Consider the following 18,443-nt stretch of genomic DNA (forward strand, 5'->3'; position numbering starts at 1 on the left):
GTACAAAGTATACATACATGTCAAAATATACATACATGTCAAATACATATACAGTCCATGATCTGAGCCAGCAGTAGTATGACAATAATACTTGAGGGATGTCTTATATGGATTTAATCACCAGTGAGCTATGGAATTTATCTAGCATTTTTTTTCTCTTAATGCAACAAAATTCTCTCACCAAATACTTTTGCATTTTACAAACAATTAGCAAACAATCTAAATGTATGTAAAGGGTTTTATTTTATTTCTATTTTACATTGTCTCAACACGAAGACTGCAAATGCAATGACAAATGGCTCAATGTACCCCGTTTTCTATAAGATTTTTGTGAAGACATGAAAACGATTTGATTTGAAATAACCATGATTGGCAGAGAGGATGTAACACCTCTAAAGCATTTTATTAGAAGAGGGACGTTTGAAATTATTACCATCATGTGGCCAGAAAGTCCTACATAAAACTGCTCCAGTCATTTGTATCAGGGCACTGGCAGCAAGTCTTTACAAAGCACAACATAATTTAAATTAAGTCACTTTTTACATATATTCCTCCCACACTCCCTGTCCCGTGTGAAATATATACCTACTTCATTGAAATAAGATGCTCACTAGAAGTGCTGACACAAGTGGCCGAAGCACCACTAGCTTACATTACATTCTGTAGCTGTGGATTGTTCCACAATGACAGCAATGACAATTCAGACAAATAATGCATTTGTGCTGCAGTTTGGACCAAAACCATTAAACAGTGAGCATGATTAGGAACCAACAATCAGGACATGTTCTTTGAGATCTGATTTTTTTTTTTTCTTACAGATACTCCAAGATATGTATCAGTTTACAATAGTCAATCACAACTAAAATGAAACAGTTTAAGTTCAACTGTTCAGGTGTAAAATGTGCCCAAAAAAACAAACAAGATTATTTAAAACTATCAGCAACAAGCTGTCCATTTCACACATTCAGGTTCACACATACACACAAACATTCACACTATTTCAAACAAAAAAATACAATAATTGCTTAGTGGTCCTAAGTTTTACAGTCTGTATGACCTAAGAAGACCAGTCTAAAATATACATTGGGCCCTGGAACACCCTGAAAACACAGGCAGCACATCAGGGATACAAAACGAACCACTGGTCCACCAAAAAAGGCAAGCTATTAAAAAAGGAAAAGAGGCATGTACTTCTCACTGCACGACAAGCAGAAAAATACCATTTCACCTGAATACCCATTTTCAATTCCAACCCCACAAAATGGGCAGCCAAGTTTAGGATAAGCTTAATTACACTTTAAAAAGCAAGTTTAGCCATATTTCAGTAACTATTAAAAGTCCTCTATGTAGTGTAGTGCTACAACATCAGTGTTATTACTGGGGGAAAACTCCAGTATAAATGCAATACTAGGCTAAAGTCATGAAGAGCACAAAAGCTGTACGGAAAAAGCTGCACTTCAACCAATTTGAAGAAAATCAAGCAGCACAAAACATCAGTTAAGTATGCATAATTTGTGGGGCAAATAAAATAAAAATGAAAACATCCCTGCTTTCATGTTCCTAGGTACAAAACTTCAGTGTAACAAGAGGTCCATTTTCCATCTGCTCGTCTTTGTTCTCCTCAACTTAAAGTCTGAGTCCTCAGGTGGTGTGGGGATGTGGGATGACTATACAGTATTTTTTTCATTGTTTTCTTTTATACTTGAGGATGTGGTAAGCATGCAAGCCTCGTAGAGAGAGGGGGCCCGGAGGGGCGGATGGGTGGGCAGGTGGTGTGGACAGGCCTAAGCCAAAGCTGGGAAGGCTTCAGGATCATCCACATTAGGGACTGACACTCCACCGGCCTGTTAAAAGAAAAAAAACAAAAACAAAAAACTTTAAACAAATCTTATTCTATGAAAAAGGCAAACAAAGCAGTTAAGGAAGCTGTAACATTAATGACTAACCCACAAAACAAACTAGATTTTGATAACTCAGAGGATGAGTAAAAGCTACGTTATCCACAATCTCCAGCGCCACGAGTCTGGTTCCATGCTATCATAGGACTTAACAAGCCACAATTGGGTTCCCAACTCAGTAGTTTTCTATCCTATTCATCACGACTGGACTTTGTTGTTAAAGCTGTGAAAACAGCTTTTATTGTTACCTTTTCAGAGCGTCCTCCCCCTCGTGCTGTTCTGCTGCCTCCCCCACCACGGCCACCCCTGCCTCCACGAGCTCCCCCACGTCCGCGGCCAGGACGGCCCAGGTCTCCAAAGTTTATTTCAAGCTGGGATGTGATGTCGTTAGCTGGTTTGCGGAAATGATGATCACTTGATTCATCGGGAGTGCCCTGTACAACAAGGAAAAAAATATAAATAAACATTTACAAATATAAGTCATAATGAACTAGCTGATAGAGTGTGCTGTACCGAGGGCATACATTGCCAGTTCAGTCCTTGTTACCTTGATGACATCATCGTCATAGATACAATACTACCTACAACGGAAGAATAGCCAGACTGGACTGCATGAGACTGGAATGGACAACTATCACAATGTCTTGAGGGTTTACATCTCCGGGTGCTGGGTACCGAACAGATCATAAATAAACTCTTGCTTTAGGGTGCCAGCGTCATGTCTCTTCTCTTCATCTCTCAGACTACTACAATTTATTCTACACCGCACTGTAGAATATATTCTCTGTAGTAATTTTAAAAAATAAATAAATGTATACCTTGTGGTAAAGTGTGTTGGGCTCTACTTCAGTCTCTGGAGGGTCAATCAAAGCTCCAACTGGCCTCTGCACATAGTAAAAAACAAGTGTTATCCAGCAATTACTCTGCAAAAAACACACACTTAACTGTACAAATGTCTTACATCTTCACTCTTTGACTTGTGCAGCACATATCCCTTTTTCCACTGGCTGTCAGCTCCTTCGTTAGGTTTGCGAATGTTGAACTCGACTTTGGTACGCTCCTTGTCCTGCATAGCCTTCCACTCATCCAGAGTCATCTCTTTGGGACCTTCATTCTTTACTTCTTCAACTTCATTTTCTCTGAAACAAGTTCAAATAGGACAGACTTGCGTGAACTTCCAACAAAGCAATCCTCTTAGCTCTATGCGCAGTGCCTAATCCTGAGGCCAGCTTGTCAGACAATGTTTATCCCACTTGCACCAATATTAGTGACAAAAAACATTGTAACGTCTTTTATTTATAAGAGGCTTGTGCGTAGGTTTGCCTTCAGTGTCTTACAAAAGCAAAAATGGAAAGCCAATATCAACTGGGGTCTCATGGTCTTACTTGAATGTGGAATATCAAATATCAGGGTCTAAATTTTGCATCTGTACTTTTTATACTTTAACATTAGCCCTAGTTTTTAAAAACTTCCAGACCAAAATGATAGAGGTAAGTTAATACAAAGTTGCAATCTTTCTAAAAAAGGTACAACCTGAATACCCACTTGTTTTCAGAGCCAGCAGGAGCACTCTCCTCTCCCTCAGGGGCCGTCTCAGGAGCAGGAGTCGGCTCAGCCTCACTGAAAAGAGCCAAGAGCCTTGAAATTAGTGATTTATATAAAATAATGATGTGCTCTAATGTAAAAAAAAAAAAAAAAAAAAAAAAAAAAAAAAGAAGCTTAAAGGTCCAAGATGTTTCTCACCTGATCTCATCCTTTACAGAGCCCCAATTGTTTGAACCACTGCCACCACGCTTTTCATCACTCTTCTGGTTGCTTGAGAAAAATGAGAAAAAAAAAAAAAAAAAAAAATTAATACCAAGTTTGATTTAACTGAAATTTAATCTGGACTTACGATTTGTCATTGCCGCTGTGTCTGTCAAAATCTCGCTTCCCACGTGAATCAAATCCGTCTCCACGACCCATTCCCCGTCCTCGACCACCACGCCCACCCCTGCCGCCACCACGCCCTCTGGGGGGCCTGTCTCCAGAAGGCCTACAACACAGCAAGGTAATTTTATCACATATTTGTGTATACTAAATCAGTGGTTGCAGTAATCCACCAAAATACACCCAAATCTTTGAATCTTACATGTAGGAGCTTATGGAGTTTGTTAGACAATAAAATATTTGCCAACGCCATGTTTAAACACTATATTGAATAAATAAAAGTTATTTTTAACAGACCAGTGTGTTGTTTACACATACTTTGACATGTTTGAGATGCCTTCTGCATCCTTCTAATAGGACAACAAGCACAAACGTTGGACTAAGGAGGCTATTCGTCATTTGGGTCCTCATTAGCGGCAAAGTGGTTGCTAGTCTTCCTGGGGTTGAGATCCTGAAATGAGCCCATAGGACAGTAAACAGAGACGAGAGGGCATATCAACTTTCAGGGACCTGGGATGCTGTCCTGGAGAAGTCTGACTGCAGACCGCTAGTCTCCTACCGATGCAGGTAGGAGAATGGTAACAAAATATGACAACATCATGTGACCCTTCTGCAGCAGGATGCAGAAGGCATCAGAAACATGTCAAGATATGTGTAAACAACACACTGGTCTGTTAAAACCTCTTCTCTTGAACCTCTTCTACCTCTAGTCTGAAGCATTGTGTTGAATTCAATATTAATGGCAAGTGAAAAGCAGGGGAGTCAGACCCTAATTTGGAAACTGGAGACCGGGAACATATGACAACAAAACTCACGAAAACGAAACAAAATTCACGCCACAGCCCTGTGGTCTCAATACACTTCATAGACCTGCTGCTGACTGCTCTGCATTTGTAAATGCATCTGATAGCCCCCCAAAGCAGGTCACTCAGGTTTTACTCACTTGTCCGTGGAGAACTCTCCACCTCCTTCGGTCTTATCCTCAGAGGGCTTCTCAAAGCGCCGCTCTCGAGGAGGTCTCCGGTCAGGCCTCTTGTCGGCAGGCCGCCCCTCACCTTGTCCACCCTGGTGCTGAGGACCAGGCTGGCCCTGCTGATCCTGTCTTCTGCCAACCCGTCTGATACCTGCCAATCACAGAGCATGCAAGGTCTGTCAGCTGGCTGTCAGAGTCTTATGACCAGTTAAGGCACTGCTAATAAAATATACAAGTGGAGTGGATATTTTCATTTATGGAAGGGAGTCATGGAAGGCAAAAACAACAGCCCGTTTGTTTAACATGACCTCTGGGGGACCAGTGTTGTTTTGCAGAACATACAGCCTGTCAGCACACTGTAAACACAAATGCTGGACTATCATTTGTATTTTCACAGAAGCTGACAGACTGAGAGGAAAGCACGTTTCTCTTCTTACGATTACACGACAGGACTCTTGACTGTTTAGCTTTGCACATCCATCTGGAGCTAAAGGAGCTAGCAGAACCTGCACATAACAGAACAACAAATGTGCACTTAAACTGGTGACTGAGGCTCACAGGACCCGCTCGTACCTTCTTTCTTGAGTGGAACAGGGGGCTGGGACTCATCTTTTTTGTCCTGCAGCGGGGTTTTCCTGTCTTTCTGAGATTCTTTCTTCGGCTGCTTTGCGGCTTGAGCCGCGGTTTTGGTTGAACCAGCAGCGGCCGCCTCCTTCTTCTTGTTTTCTGCCGCCTTCAGGATCTCGTACGGGTCGGTCTCATCGTCCAATAGCTGGTCGAACCGGTTGGTCACGACACAGCCGAAGCCTTCTTGCAGGTGTCCGGGCATGATGGCGCCCCTTCAGCGGGATTCACCTCCGATTCTACGAGGCTTGATGCAAACAACTAGCGGGATGCTGCCACAAGATGGCTGGGAGAGCTGCCCCTTCTCTTCCGGTGCGAGCACCATCCGGGACACCGCGCGGCCCACCAATCTTTGCACGAGCTGCGCAATGTTTTTATTGACATTATGTAATCATGTGGTCTGCGAAACTGTCAAAGTCTCTTTTGTAAACTCTGGCCACGTGTGGAGAGAAATTTCCGGTACAGATTCTCCACTTATTGATATAATGTAAAAAGCAATGTGCAGTTCTCAAATACCAGTGAGAAGCAGACACAGGGCGAACAGGGCACAGGAATCATAGCAACTGACACAGCTCACTTAGTGGCTATAGTTTTTAAACAGTTTAAGACTGCAGTAGTAATAACCTAAATCATAGCAGCAAGTTATCACCCTGGAGATAAAAAAAAAATACATGTGTGTAGGGTCAGCTGTTCCACCTTGTTGGTCATCTGCAAGGTGAATAAAAATGTGTAGTTTTGCAAATAGAAAACAAACTGATCTGAAACAGTGTGTGGGTTGATTTTATTAAAACGTTAAAACAAATTTAGCACAATCAAATACAAATTTCTTGAAGGCACTCCCAGTTATTTATTGGTTTCAATGACATCACTATGCTAGTTTTGAAGGACTTTTTGAGGACATTTGCCTATTCAAAAGATATTTACACTTGAAACTGTCTATTTGCAAGGGCACAGGTCCTCAGTGAAACCCATGAATATGCTGCACAATAACAATACAAAAGGGTACTGATGTCAGAGCTTTTTTTTAACTTCTTTTTCAAGTTCAGTAAGCTCCAAATAAAAATCCGCAGACATAGAATCATCAATGTCCATCTAAAAGTAAAGCATAGTTAGTTTTTTCACTGTAGTATATTTAGGGGCGTCAGAGCATTACTTACTTTTCGAGGCTGTGTATAGTTTTTTCCAAGGCCTGATGTCAAACTGTGATACTTTGACCTTGGATCTAGATACTGAGGTTTTTGAAGGAACAACCAGAGCTAAGGAAAATAACATTTTATAACTTTGTAACATCCATTGAGTAACATTATGATCTGAAGCAACTTACCAGTGCTTCAGCCCCATTATATGGTGTTATAGTGAATGTATTGGTGAATAGCCTTATCTGTTGGGGAAAGAAGTATAGTAATAAACTTATGACGAGAATTCTCAAAAATAAATCAACAATAATAAAACATACCAACCACATTATTGGCATGATTAGAATCCAGAAGAATTGGGGCAAGATGCCATAAGTCAGATTAGTCATCACCATACCAGGACAGACAACGGATGAATAAAGCCCCTGCCAAAATAATTAAAACAACTGATAATATAAGTAAGTCAAATAAATATCAGCAGTGATGAAGACGTACCCGGCTGTTCATGTGCTGGTTCAGAGCCAGACTGAGTAGGTCAGAGGCATACTTGGATGAGCTATAGGGCTCTTTCCCCTTTTTATGCTGGATGTCCTCCAAACTGAAGGCAGATCGCCGGGCGTTACTAGAAGATGTCCAAATTACGCTGGACGTGTGATCAGACTGGCAAAGCAGCGGTTCCAGCTCCCTAATCTGCAATGCAAACATGTATGGTAAATCAAAGCATAAACAATGAAAGTGTGTGTTTTTAATATTTATCTTACCAGGAGAAAATGACCAAAAAGGTTAGTGGCAAAAACCTCTTGAAGCCCATCTGAGTTAACCCGGTCCTGTTGAGTTAGGAGACCCTCAGCTGTGGCAAACATATGAATGACATTCCTAAAGGAAGGTGAGAGGAGGCATACCGCTCAGAAGATTTTTGCTTTAGAACAGAAACATGACATACCTAGAAAAAAGACCTTTGAAAAGTGCCTTGAAGTCCACTTGTGGATTGGGCATAATTCCAGCATTCAGGTACAAAAAATCAACCCTGCTGTACCTGTAGACGGACGGTAACACTGCTTTAAATATGTGCAAACTCATAATATGTGTTGCAAGTTTTGGGCATTTTTACCTGGCTTTGATCTCCTGAGCAGCACTGAGCACAGACTTCACAGAGCCTACGTCCAGCAGCAGTAGGTCCACGTGAGCACTGGGGTGAGAGGTGAGGAGGGCAGAGCGGGCAGCCTCAGCTCGCTGCATGTTTCTGCAGGCCAAACACAACCGAAGTCCACTGTCCTCCGTCAGCAGCCTCTCACACAACGCCAGACCAATGCCACTGTGGGGAAATGGCAGGTTTGGCCTTGGTTGGTAATATACACTGACTATAATCACAAAACTAGTCTCTGCTAATGAACAGTGGTAAACTTTTCACGTTTAGAGCTGGTATACGCTTTGAATATTGTCACAAAGCAGAAAGTTAGCTTAATGATATCCCATAAACTGCATACATTTGGGTCATATGATAGTTCAAATAGCCTAATTGTAAAACATGCTATAGTTGTATAATAGAAACACACGGTTAGCTACCTGCTTATTAACAGAAGATCGACTCAATAACATTGTAAAAATGACTTGCCTGTTAGCACCACTGACAATCACAATCCGCTCCATCCTGACCACGACTTAACAACACTCTGGAGAAGGAAAGTTTAACCCCTGCACTGTGTTAAAGGCTGTACTACCCCATCGTCCGATGACTTCAGGCAGCAGCTCCATTTGACCAGGCGTGGCGTGACTGTGCGTAACGTCTGCGTCACGCATCAGTCAGCCAATCACCTTTGAGTACAAGATAGGAAGTAAATAAATAAAACAACATATAAAAATCATAATATAACTTTACTAATTACTTTATTAAATTATTTATATGCGAGGTTCAGTGTGCAGTCGCAAAAATGTAATAATTCGCTATGATTAACCTGCACTAGGATACATATTTTACACATTAGACATATTTACAAAAGAGCTTCAAAAACTGGTTGTGCAAACTATAAATAATCCTACAAATAATACAATAAAAACAATAAATACATATTGTTTGAAGACCTTAACATCACAATGCATTGTTTTATTTACAAAAGAGACATTATTTTTTATTGCTATACTAGGCTCTCCATCAGACGCAGGTGTATCTCTTGAAAGCTTGGCCTCTGTTTGGAGTTCCTTCTCCAGCAGCTCAACATGAGCTCATTGTAGACAAAGTCAGGACAACACTCGGGTCTAGGGAGGTAAACCTGTAAAGGTAAAAAGTTTCAAGAGTCACCATATTCAGCATCCATTGGGTAAAACAACAAGCAGTAACACGCTGACCTGTTTTCCTTTGTCTCTGAAAAACTCTCCTGTATTTTCAATGACTTGTTCATCAGAAAGATGCGAGTATGGCTGCTCCTTACACAAAGTCAAAATTTCCCAAAGAGTTACTCCAAAAGCCCATACATCACTGGCCATGGTGAATTTTCCCTACAGAGGAAAATCACTTTTAAAAAGACACACTTCAATGTGATGAATAAGAAAAAGACATAAAACAGTGTTATGTTACATGTCATGGACTCAATAAGACAATCCTATGCATGTCACTTACCAGAAGGATGCTCTCCCATGACATCCAGCGAATAGGCAGGACAGCTCTCCCCTGGATCCTATAGTAATCTCCACGATACAGGTTGCGGCTCATACCAAAATCTGCTATCTTAATGGTATAGTTTTTACCAACCAGGCAGTTTCGAGTGGCCAAGTCACGGTGAACAAAGTTTAATGAGGACAAGTACTTCATCCCAGAAGCTATCTGTACTGCCATGTCCAGCAATTTGTTGTAGCTAAAAAAAAAAAAAAAAACAGGCCATAATGTAAGTCAAAACACAACATTTTAAACAATTAGCTGAGTAAGACTACCTAACTGTAGTCTTTCCCTCCTCCTCTTGTCCTGTTTTTTTGTCATCATTGAGAGACAACTTGTGAAGAAACTGGTTGAGATCTCCATTCTCCATGTACTCAGTGATCATGCAGAGAGGGTCAGTGTCCACACACACAGCCAGCAGACGCACAATATTTGGGTCTCTAAGACGTGACATGATGCGTATTTCTTTCAAAAAATCATTTCTGTTGGACACAGTTATTATTATTTACAGAATAGAGACACCAGGGACTTCCCTAATTAAAAAAATAAGACAAAATGCTCACCTTGCATTTTTATTGGCATCTTCTCGTAGTGTTTTAACAGCAACAAGTAAAGGCGATTCTGCATTTTCCTCCATAGGCAAGTCTGCATCTAGAAAGTCCTGCATGCCCTCAGCTTCACACAAGTGCACCTGTGAAAAAAAATACTTTGTAGTGACATCACACTGGGGGTGTTCTGCCTGTATGCCAATGGTGGAATGTTCAGCATTTACCATAATGACACAATGTACACATTAGCAAACACTACCAAAAATTGCCTGAAAACTCAAGAAGAAATACAAAATTGATTTAAACAGCACATTTTCAGGAGCCTGCGATCAATACAAGCTTTCATGGACAAGTTTAGGTGTTTAATTTTCTAATTACAACCGAGGACTTCTTTGAGAATATTGAGTGAAGCTTTATTTAAGTGAAAATATGAAAATAATTATTCAGATTTTCTTCACAAAATATAATTGTACCTCTCCAAACTGTCCCTCTCCAAGCTTTTCCTTGAATGTGAGCTTGTGTCGGGGGAACTCTCTCATAGATGAGTCTGTGGCATTGAACAGGTTGACAGCTGTGATGGAGCACTTGTCTGAGCACTCCTGAAGACTGATGATGTCCGCCTCTGCATAATGGGGCGGGTCCGAACCAACTGCCGCTAGAGCTTTATTACAAGAGCTGGACACTGAAATCATTTTTTTTTTTTTATTATAAAGCAGCAAAATTATTAAAAAAAAGGGACATGTAATCAGTATCATAAGAAATGTGACGTTTTTTTCATGTCATATTGTTCTGATCATATTCAGCATTATTTTCATATATTTTCTATATAGAAAATAGATCACCTGTTGTCTCATCATCAAGGTTCTCTCTGGAATCTGCACATTCTGTCAGTTTGCGGACAAATCGTGAAGGCTCCTGGTAGTCAGCGCAGAGGGGAAAAATCCTCTCATAGGTGGAGTTGAAGGTGGAGCCGCTCTCACTGGACAGAGAGGAGTGATGAAAGGAGAAGCTCTGTGTTTGGAAAGCCAGACGAGCGGTCAGTTCATCATCCAGCATTCTACGAGAGGCCTAAAGAAAGGAAGATATAGGTTTGAGATGTGCTCTGAATACAGCACTTATGACTTATATGATTGTTTGGACGCTTGGATTTACATTTCACCTTTTCAAGCATCTTTTGCCACACCTGACGCCAAAGTATAATGACAATAATGGTCATCAGGATTGCAATGATTGCCACCAAACATCCAATCAGGATTCGAGTGTTGCTGTCATCCACCTTATGTGTGGGATCATCCCCTGTAAAACATACAGAATAATCTCAGTAGTTTAAGTGGAATGAGTAATAATTATGTCAAATACACCATTCAGAACAGTTAAATATCTTATTGATTAGATCGACCCTTACAATTTTGAACGTCTCTATTTCACAAACAACCAGAAGAGGGCACTGTTCAATTATAAAAGCCAGACAGTCACTCAAGATGCATTGACCAAGCCTTACAATTACTAACTGTAAAACGGTTTGGACACACCTTTTTGAGTATTTTTTCTTTAAGTTTACCACTTTCTACATTTTATATACATATGAAAGACATGGAATATATGAAGCAGAAAAAAACGTTAAATAACGCAACAAAATATTTTTTATATTTATATTGAAATCTTCAAAGTATCCGCCCTTTGCTTTGTTGACAGCACTACAAACCCTTGGCCTTCTCTCAATGAGCTTCTTTATGAATTAACTTGAAATGGTTTTCAAGTTTCAGAGCTGTGCCACGTCAGGGTCACAAAATGCCAAAAGTGCAAAGCAGTTATTTTTTTCTTTTTACAAAATTAGAATCTAAAACAAGTTTTGAGTTATTTTTTGTTTGCTACATTGTATATGAGTCATGCGTAGTTTTGATGCCTTCAGTGAGAATCTACAATGTAGATAATCATGGAAATAACATAAATGACAAAACATAAATGAAAAAGTGTATTCAAACCTTTGAGTGGTAATGTACACCAGTCAAAAGTTTGGACACACCTTCTCATTCAAATGTTTTTTTTTTCTTGTTTTTACTACTTTCTACATTTTATATACATACGGAAGACATCAAATATATGAAGAAAGATATCTGGAATTATATAGTAAAGAAAAAAGTAATATAACTCATATAACTATATTTTTTGACAAAGCTCCATGTATGCTTTTCCTGCCAGCATCTTACACCCTGCAGTTATGTGCTGGGCCTCTTTGCACAACCTACACCTCAGGTCTTGTCTGGTGTGGTAGATCTGGGCCTCTATCGCTCTGGTGCTCAAGGCCTGCTCCTGTGCAGCCAGGATGAGTGCCTCTGTGCTGTTCTTCAGTCCAGCTTTATTAAGCCATTGGTAGGATTTCTTGATATCAGCCACTTCAGTTATGTTCTGGTGGTACATCCCATGCAGGGGCTTGTCCTTCTATGATGGTTCCTCCAGCATCTCTTCCTCTGTATTCCACTGTCTGGGACATTCACTGAGCATGTTATCTGTTGGGGCCTTGTCTTTGATATATTTTTGGATCCTGGAGAGTGGCTCTCACACTATCACACTAACTCACCCCCAGTCTCCTTCCGGTTCGCATATAGTCTCACATATGTGTGTGTGTGTGTGTGTGTGTGTATGTATATATATATATATATATATATATATATATATATATATATATATATATATATATATATATATATATATATATATATATATATATATATATATATATATATATATATATATATATATATATATATATATATATATATATATATATATATATATATATATATATAATTTATAGAAACGTTAGTAATAGCATATAGCATAGTAATAGCAATAGCATTCATTCAGTAATAGCAGCTACCTGGTATGTTGGTAGGATGTCCGTGTTTGCGAGCTGACATGGATGTATTGTACACAGCAGATCCTACAGACGAAACAAAGCCAAGATAAAGGAGGTCAAATATCAAATATCCTAATAGTTGATATTACATTTTGAAATATGAGTATTACAGGATCCAAATAAGACTGGATCCTGTAATACTCATTCACCTAACACTTTAATATATGATTCATTTTGACCATTGCTTTAGTTTGGCCTACCCGACTGGAAAGCCACTTCACTGAACAGCATCCAGACGTCAGCAAAGTGGAAGCGACACTTGATGGTGCTGGCAGTGCGGTCCCCCAGAGGGACTGTGACGAAGCGGGCCCTTTGACTGACCTGGTCCACTGTCGGTTTGAAGGACACTGGGTCTGACTCCCACTCTGACCCCGAGCGGAAGAAACAGGTGGCCTGTCTAAACATACGCACCCCTCGAGTGTACATGTTATTGCAGTGCACCTGAGAAAGAGAGGTACAGGGACAAATATAAACATCAATATGAAATAATGATGATAATGATAATAAAGGTTTGCAGTTCAAATCCAGCTGAAGCCAGTTCATACTGCTTGGTCAGCTCAGTGGTGTCTCATAAAATACATATTTTCATATATTTTTACCTTGATAGAGGTAAAGTTTCGAATGTGGTCAAAGTCAAAGATCATCTCAATATAGCCTTTGGGGAAGCTCTTGTTGTTCCAGCCCACATAGTCATAGCCTGGCCACATGCCATAGATGCGACTGTGGAGGAAATCATCCAAACCCCAAGTCCCATCTGTGAGCTGACCGAGGCCTTTCGTCATCCTGCATCAGAAAATGGGTCAGAAATAATTACATTCTAGGTGTTTTATGTCATTATCTTGGTTCAAAGCAGGTAATAGGAGACCTTTCTGCTGCTGCTCCGTCATACACAGAGTCGTTAAAGTAGACGTCCATGCCTCTGTAAAACATCTGGTGTCCATCTGGAAGGCTGTATGATATCAGACCATCTAATGTGAAGAAAACAGTGGAATTTAGACAATGCAAGGAACAACAGGTGCTTTAAAATAAATATTGTAGAAAAAAGGATTATTTTACTGTTAAAATAGTAAATTTAAAGTACATACATGCTGGTTTTATGTTGGATAAGTTGCTTGTTGCAACCCACTTCATTTCTCAAGTTATATTTGCTCTCCCAGGCTTAGGTTAATTACAATACAGCATATATAACATATTTCACTAGTGTGCCACCTTTTCAATAAACCATGGAAATAATATTACTTACTAATTTTACACTCAATTTACAGCACATAGCTATGAAGGTGTATGTGTAGAGGGAGACGGGTCACTGAACGGGTAATCACATCATGCATCATCATCATCATCATTATCATCATGCATCATCATCATCATCATTATCATCATCATCATCATTATTAAAAGCTTGAGAAAAGAAGCACTGACCCAGCCATTCACATCCGTAGAGCTCCACCCTCATACACACAATCATGGAGGGGTCGGTCACAGGCATGAAGCGTACATAACGGGCAATAATGGCCGGCTCTAGATCCTTGAGCACCACATCATATGCATTCTTGTTCCCCTCAATCACCTGGCAACACAAGACAAGTGGTAAGTATTTACAGTTAAAGTATCAGGAATGAAATAAAACCTCACACAGATGTTAACTTGGTGTTAGGGTTTTAAAAGATGCACGACGTAACTTTTCTTGTGGAGAATCTGTTACCTGATTGACTCTGGAGGGGTGGAGGTGTTATTACTTGCATGGAATGTTCCATTGTATGGCATTGAATGCACATAAACAAGCAGGTTACAGGTCAGATCAGTGGCCCCACCGACAGTTAGTTTGTTGCATGTTTTTCGAAGCAATTTTGAGCAATAAAAACACACCTAATTAAATAAACAAATAAGTTAAATGACATATTATGTAACATTCCAAGCAAATCACCATTTTCATGGGGACAAATGGTTTACCTACTATGAGAAACAAAACATACTGCACCTTTCAACCCCTCGTCCCAGTGGAACAGTGATAATTGTGCTCACTTGTTTTCCCTTCCTGTCATGCCAGCCCACCCAGCTGGTCCCATCGCGGCTGTAGCTGATCCGGTATGTCTGGGCGAACTCGTTGCCCATCCCGTCCGCGTGTCGCCCTTGGGTGCCCACTAGAGTGATGAAGTGGAGTGAGCGGAGGTCCACCTGGAGGTAATGCTTTAGACCATCCGGTTCAGACATGATGTCAGGGCACCAGGCACCGTCCCCATCGCCATTGTCCAAGTCCAGTCTGTAGAAGGAGTTAAAGCAGGCAACATGTCAGAGAGATGTGGGGACATTACCATTATCATACAAGAGATAAAACCTAGATAACTATCTGCTGTGTTGACACCTGCACACTCTACATCTATGTGGGACTAAACCTGGTATAGAACAGTACTAAGCCAGTACATGAGCAGAACCAGACCCATGGGACTAAACTGAGATCAGACCTTATATATGGATTATATATAATTATATAATCATAATATAATTCATCTTGGTTCACTTACCTTTCTTGTCATGATATCTAATGCAGTTATGACCCTGATCATCTAGCTCTTGGTTACTTTTTTATTATTTATGTCTCACAATCAGTACAATTTAGAGATGATAGCTCCTCATTGCACATTCATTTTTTTATTGTTTATTTTTTATTACATATTGACCGTTAAATATTTTCTGTCTGATCCACATCTGCAGACACACCTTCCAAACTTCGCAGCTGTTGATTCAGACCACTGACTTGATGCTGAGATATCTTCATCCTGGATTTGTCCACCGGTCATACCAAGGGGGTAACGGCACACTTCTAAAATAAAACAAAAATATTTAATACACATTTTAACCCCATCTCTAAACTTTTACATTTCAATCATAGGTAGTCCAGTGCTTTCCCTTCTCCAGCCCCAAGTTCCTTCCTGCAGTTAGTTTTGTGAGGCCTCCACAGCTGAACAGAGGCATCACTGTGTAGGTGCCAGTCATAGCAGAACCAGAGGGGAGTGTTCTCATAGATGCTGCTTTGCAAATTACATTGCTTTTAAAATTAGTTAACCAAAGACACGTGAGGAGCTTTAACACAAGTATCTGTTTATCTGCAAAGGAAAATATTAAAATATATTGATTTAATATTTCAGTATTTATCATGTGTACCTTTGCTTGCCTGGCAGTGAAGGGTCTGATAATGTAAACATGTAGCACTTGTTCCAGATAATAGCCTTGTATTAAAGTGTTTGATATAGTTTGTTCCTTCAGTAAATAGTTTGCAAGGGTTATCCTGCTTAAACACTCTAATGTATGTTGTAAAATGGTGTTTGATATTTTGGTTTATCCTGGTATTGTATGTATATTATATCTTACGTTTCACATTTTGTTATCTGTTGACTGGTCTAGAAGCAGCAGTAGTAATTATAACTAAAGCTTTGAGAGCTTACAACATCTGCCTTCAAAATTACTGTCTCCACTTTCGTAATGTTGTGGTGTCTTTGTTTTATTCACCTTCACACTCCTGCAATGCCACATAAACAATCTTGCTCTAAGCTCTCTAAATAGTGAAAGTGTGTTTGTCGCTGTTGGAGGGAGAGGGCAAGTGTCATACCTGTATCTAGGGGTACAAATTTTCTAACTTTTCCCCCCTAAATACCTGCAGCTCGTGAATGGTTTTCCTGTTCTTTGTGTATTTACTGCCTGGCCAAGGATAAACCACACGCTCACACACACGCATACACACAGAGCACACCCACTGACAACTGCTTCACCCACATGCTAAGACATATAATGAAAACGTAATTGATAGTAAAAGAAAAATTTGGTAGCACTTTTAGTTTTAGATATTTGATTTGCCACGAGACATAAATGATCTAATACATGCATACTTGCTTGTCTTTGAACTTAAATACCTGCAATAACTACCTTGTATACATATTTTTTTCTAATAATTGCATTAATTTAAACTATAAACTGAATCTTTGTGCATAAGCTAAGATTTGTTGTAATAAAATATCCCAAGCATCGTCATGACAGAATCAAACTGTCAAGTGGTGACTTTCCAGATACAAATGTAGTCACAAAAGGTCAGGAGTATGTCCCAATAAAGCCTTATCAAACAAGCCATTAGAAAAGATTGGTACCCTCAAAAAATAAATATTCAAACTAAAAATATTAAAGATTTTTTTTATTTATTTTTTTAAATATATATAAAAGAAACACTTACCTGGGTTTACCTGGGATTGAACACACACAGACATCACAAGGCTGGTGACAGTGACTTGATATATCCACTGAATCTTCATAACGTTTCTGATCTTGCTCCTAAAAGTTTCAGATCAGAAGGGAAAAATAAGCTGTGAGAAATAAGTTTCAGAAAGTTGTGTATTACAGTTGGCTGAGAGCTGAGCAACCCAACGACCCCAGGTATGTCCACACAGAGTCCTTGTTGTGCTTAGAGTGAAAGCTGAACCAGTCCACAGTGGCGGCAGTATATGAGCAATTTATGGTCCTCATAAGTGCCATGTCACTTTTGACATATAGACACTGCATACAGTCATCTTTGTATCGAAATATGACAGAGAAGTTTTCATTATAATGTGTTTTATGCATTATTCATTTGGTAGGTTTTAGGGTTACTGTGAAGTGTTGTTTCTGTTATTGTGATATTTTGTGTAGCAATATATTGTGTTTCAGTGTGTTATTGTGCCAGATCTAGAAGTAGTCATAGTAAATATGTGTTTTGATTCATTAGTCTCAGTCTCCACTTCCACACAAAGTTAAAGCACAAATACAGTAACGCACATAAAACTATATATTATTAATAGTTAAGGTTTTGTGAAAAAATACATTTATTCTATTAAATCTATCTATTCTATTCTGTTCTATTTCTTCTTTTAAAATGCTTTACATACAACAAAGTAAAAAAGTGCAGGGAGGCAAAGTCTATACATTTTTTAAAGGGGTCAAGGCAAAATTTAGGATGAATCGGAAGCTGAAATGCAGACCTCACAAATACAGAATTATCCATGAGAACATGCAATAAGACCCATCTGTCAGTGTCTAAAACTCACTGAGATATACACAAAAAGCCAAAAAGACAGTCTAATCCTTTGAGAGAAGATTAAACTTACATTTTACATTCCTTCTTTGGTCATGAATCCATCTGATTTGAAGGATTAATCCACATTTGTTTCAATTTGAAGCTTTCATTAGGGCTAAGTGCTGACCTCTCTCTCTGAAGGACTTCAGTGCAAATGGAAAAGACAGGCAGTGAGCGGGAGGAAGGCTGATGTAACAGTGTTTCTCACAGAGAGAAAATAACATGCTTGGAGAGTTTGAGGTGAGGCCAAAATCCCAGAATTCCACCTGATCCACAAATGGTTCCAATTACATGACCCAGAGAGTAGACAGTGCTACACGGCCGACGGCTACTGACAAAAACACAGCTCAGAGTTACAACGAGACGTAACCACTTATTAGTGCCAACTCTGCCACTGTTAGCCATGGAAAACCTTATACAAACATCACATTGGAGTAGATATTTTAGATTACCACATACTGTATATTTCCAGACTGAATGGAAAAGTAATTAACACAAAGAAAATACCTGACTGCAAATAATTTATAATACAGCCTACAAAGCATTTATGGGAAATGCTGATGATGAGTCACCCAAGCCACAGCACAGATGTAGTTCAGGAACAGAAACAGAACTGAGCATCTCAACCTGTAAAATATAATTAAGATCAGTAACAAAAACA

General features: G+C 39.5%; 3 protein-coding genes across 3 annotated transcripts; all 3 read right to left on the reverse strand.

The window, feature by feature from the left end:
* Window positions 1-224: 224 nt before the first annotated feature.
* On the reverse strand, window positions 225-5,789 carry serbp1b (SERPINE1 mRNA binding protein 1b). Its single transcript, XM_033983128.2, has 9 exons — window positions 5,374-5,789; window positions 4,771-4,951; window positions 3,793-3,933; window positions 3,642-3,713; window positions 3,444-3,518; window positions 2,860-3,037; window positions 2,717-2,782; window positions 2,147-2,332; window positions 225-1,844 (listed from the first exon to the last, which is right to left on the reverse strand). The coding sequence occupies exons 1-9, from the start codon at window positions 5,627-5,629 to the stop codon at window positions 1,785-1,787; spliced, it is 1,215 nt and encodes a 404-aa protein (XP_033839019.1). The 5' UTR covers window positions 5,630-5,789; the 3' UTR covers window positions 225-1,784.
* Window positions 5,790-6,184: 395 nt separating this feature from the next.
* On the reverse strand, window positions 6,185-8,351 carry LOC117385800 (3-keto-steroid reductase/17-beta-hydroxysteroid dehydrogenase 7-like). The gene is made up of 9 exons (XM_033983129.2): window positions 8,176-8,351; window positions 7,672-7,875; window positions 7,504-7,596; window positions 7,322-7,436; window positions 7,056-7,250; window positions 6,881-6,985; window positions 6,749-6,805; window positions 6,582-6,680; window positions 6,185-6,516 (listed from the first exon to the last, which is right to left on the reverse strand). The coding sequence occupies exons 1-9, from the start codon at window positions 8,208-8,210 to the stop codon at window positions 6,436-6,438; spliced, it is 984 nt and encodes a 327-aa protein (XP_033839020.1). The 5' UTR covers window positions 8,211-8,351; the 3' UTR covers window positions 6,185-6,435.
* Window positions 8,352-8,502: 151 nt separating this feature from the next.
* Window positions 8,503-18,067, reverse strand: LOC117385801 (discoidin domain-containing receptor 2-like). Its single transcript, XM_033983130.2, has 17 exons — window positions 17,814-18,067; window positions 16,907-17,004; window positions 15,403-15,505; window positions 14,707-14,944; window positions 14,104-14,251; window positions 13,547-13,649; window positions 13,281-13,464; window positions 12,882-13,122; window positions 12,643-12,705; window positions 10,921-11,057; window positions 10,604-10,829; window positions 10,235-10,443; window positions 9,777-9,904; window positions 9,489-9,695; window positions 9,178-9,412; window positions 8,907-9,056; window positions 8,503-8,830 (listed from the first exon to the last, which is right to left on the reverse strand). Coding segments are annotated over exons 1-17 (2,607 nt in total). The 5' UTR covers window positions 17,816-18,067; the 3' UTR covers window positions 8,503-8,695.
* Between the last annotated feature and the right edge of the window lie 376 nt (window positions 18,068-18,443).

The sequence above is a fragment of the Periophthalmus magnuspinnatus genome, chromosome 17 (genome assembly GCF_009829125.3).
Source record: "Periophthalmus magnuspinnatus isolate fPerMag1 chromosome 17, fPerMag1.2.pri, whole genome shotgun sequence".
NCBI classification, from domain to species: domain Eukaryota; kingdom Metazoa; phylum Chordata; class Actinopteri; order Gobiiformes; family Gobiidae; genus Periophthalmus; species Periophthalmus magnuspinnatus.

Coding starts and splice junctions, on each gene's coding strand:
- LOC117385800 (XM_033983129.2), bottom strand. CDS start 8,210: ATGGAGCGGATTGTGATTGTCAGTGGTGCTAACAG. Junction 7,251..7,321: donor TTTTTGGTCATTTTCTCCTG/GTAAGATAAATA, acceptor TTTGCATTGCAG/ATTAGGGAGCTGGAACCGCT. Junction 6,517..6,581: donor ACTATACACAGCCTCGAAAA/GTAAGTAATGCT, acceptor CTTTACTTTTAG/ATGGACATTGATGATTCTAT.
- LOC117385801 (XM_033983130.2), bottom strand. Junction 14,252..14,706: donor ATGACAGGAAGGGAAAACAA/GTGAGCACAATT, acceptor TTGTGTTGCCAG/GTGATTGAGGGGAACAAGAA. Junction 9,905..10,234: donor GAGAGGGACAGTTTGGAGAG/GTACAATTATAT, acceptor TTTTTTTCACAG/GTGCACTTGTGTGAAGCTGA.
- serbp1b (XM_033983128.2), bottom strand. CDS start 5,629: ATGCCCGGACACCTGCAAGAAGGCTTCGGCTGTGTCGTGACCAACCGG. Junction 3,934..4,770: donor GGAGAGTTCTCCACGGACAA/GTGAGTAAAACC, acceptor GCTGTGTTGTAG/GCCTTCTGGAGACAGGCCCC. Junction 3,714..3,792: donor CACAGCGGCAATGACAAATC/GTAAGTCCAGAT, acceptor ATTTTTCTCAAG/CAACCAGAAGAGTGATGAAA.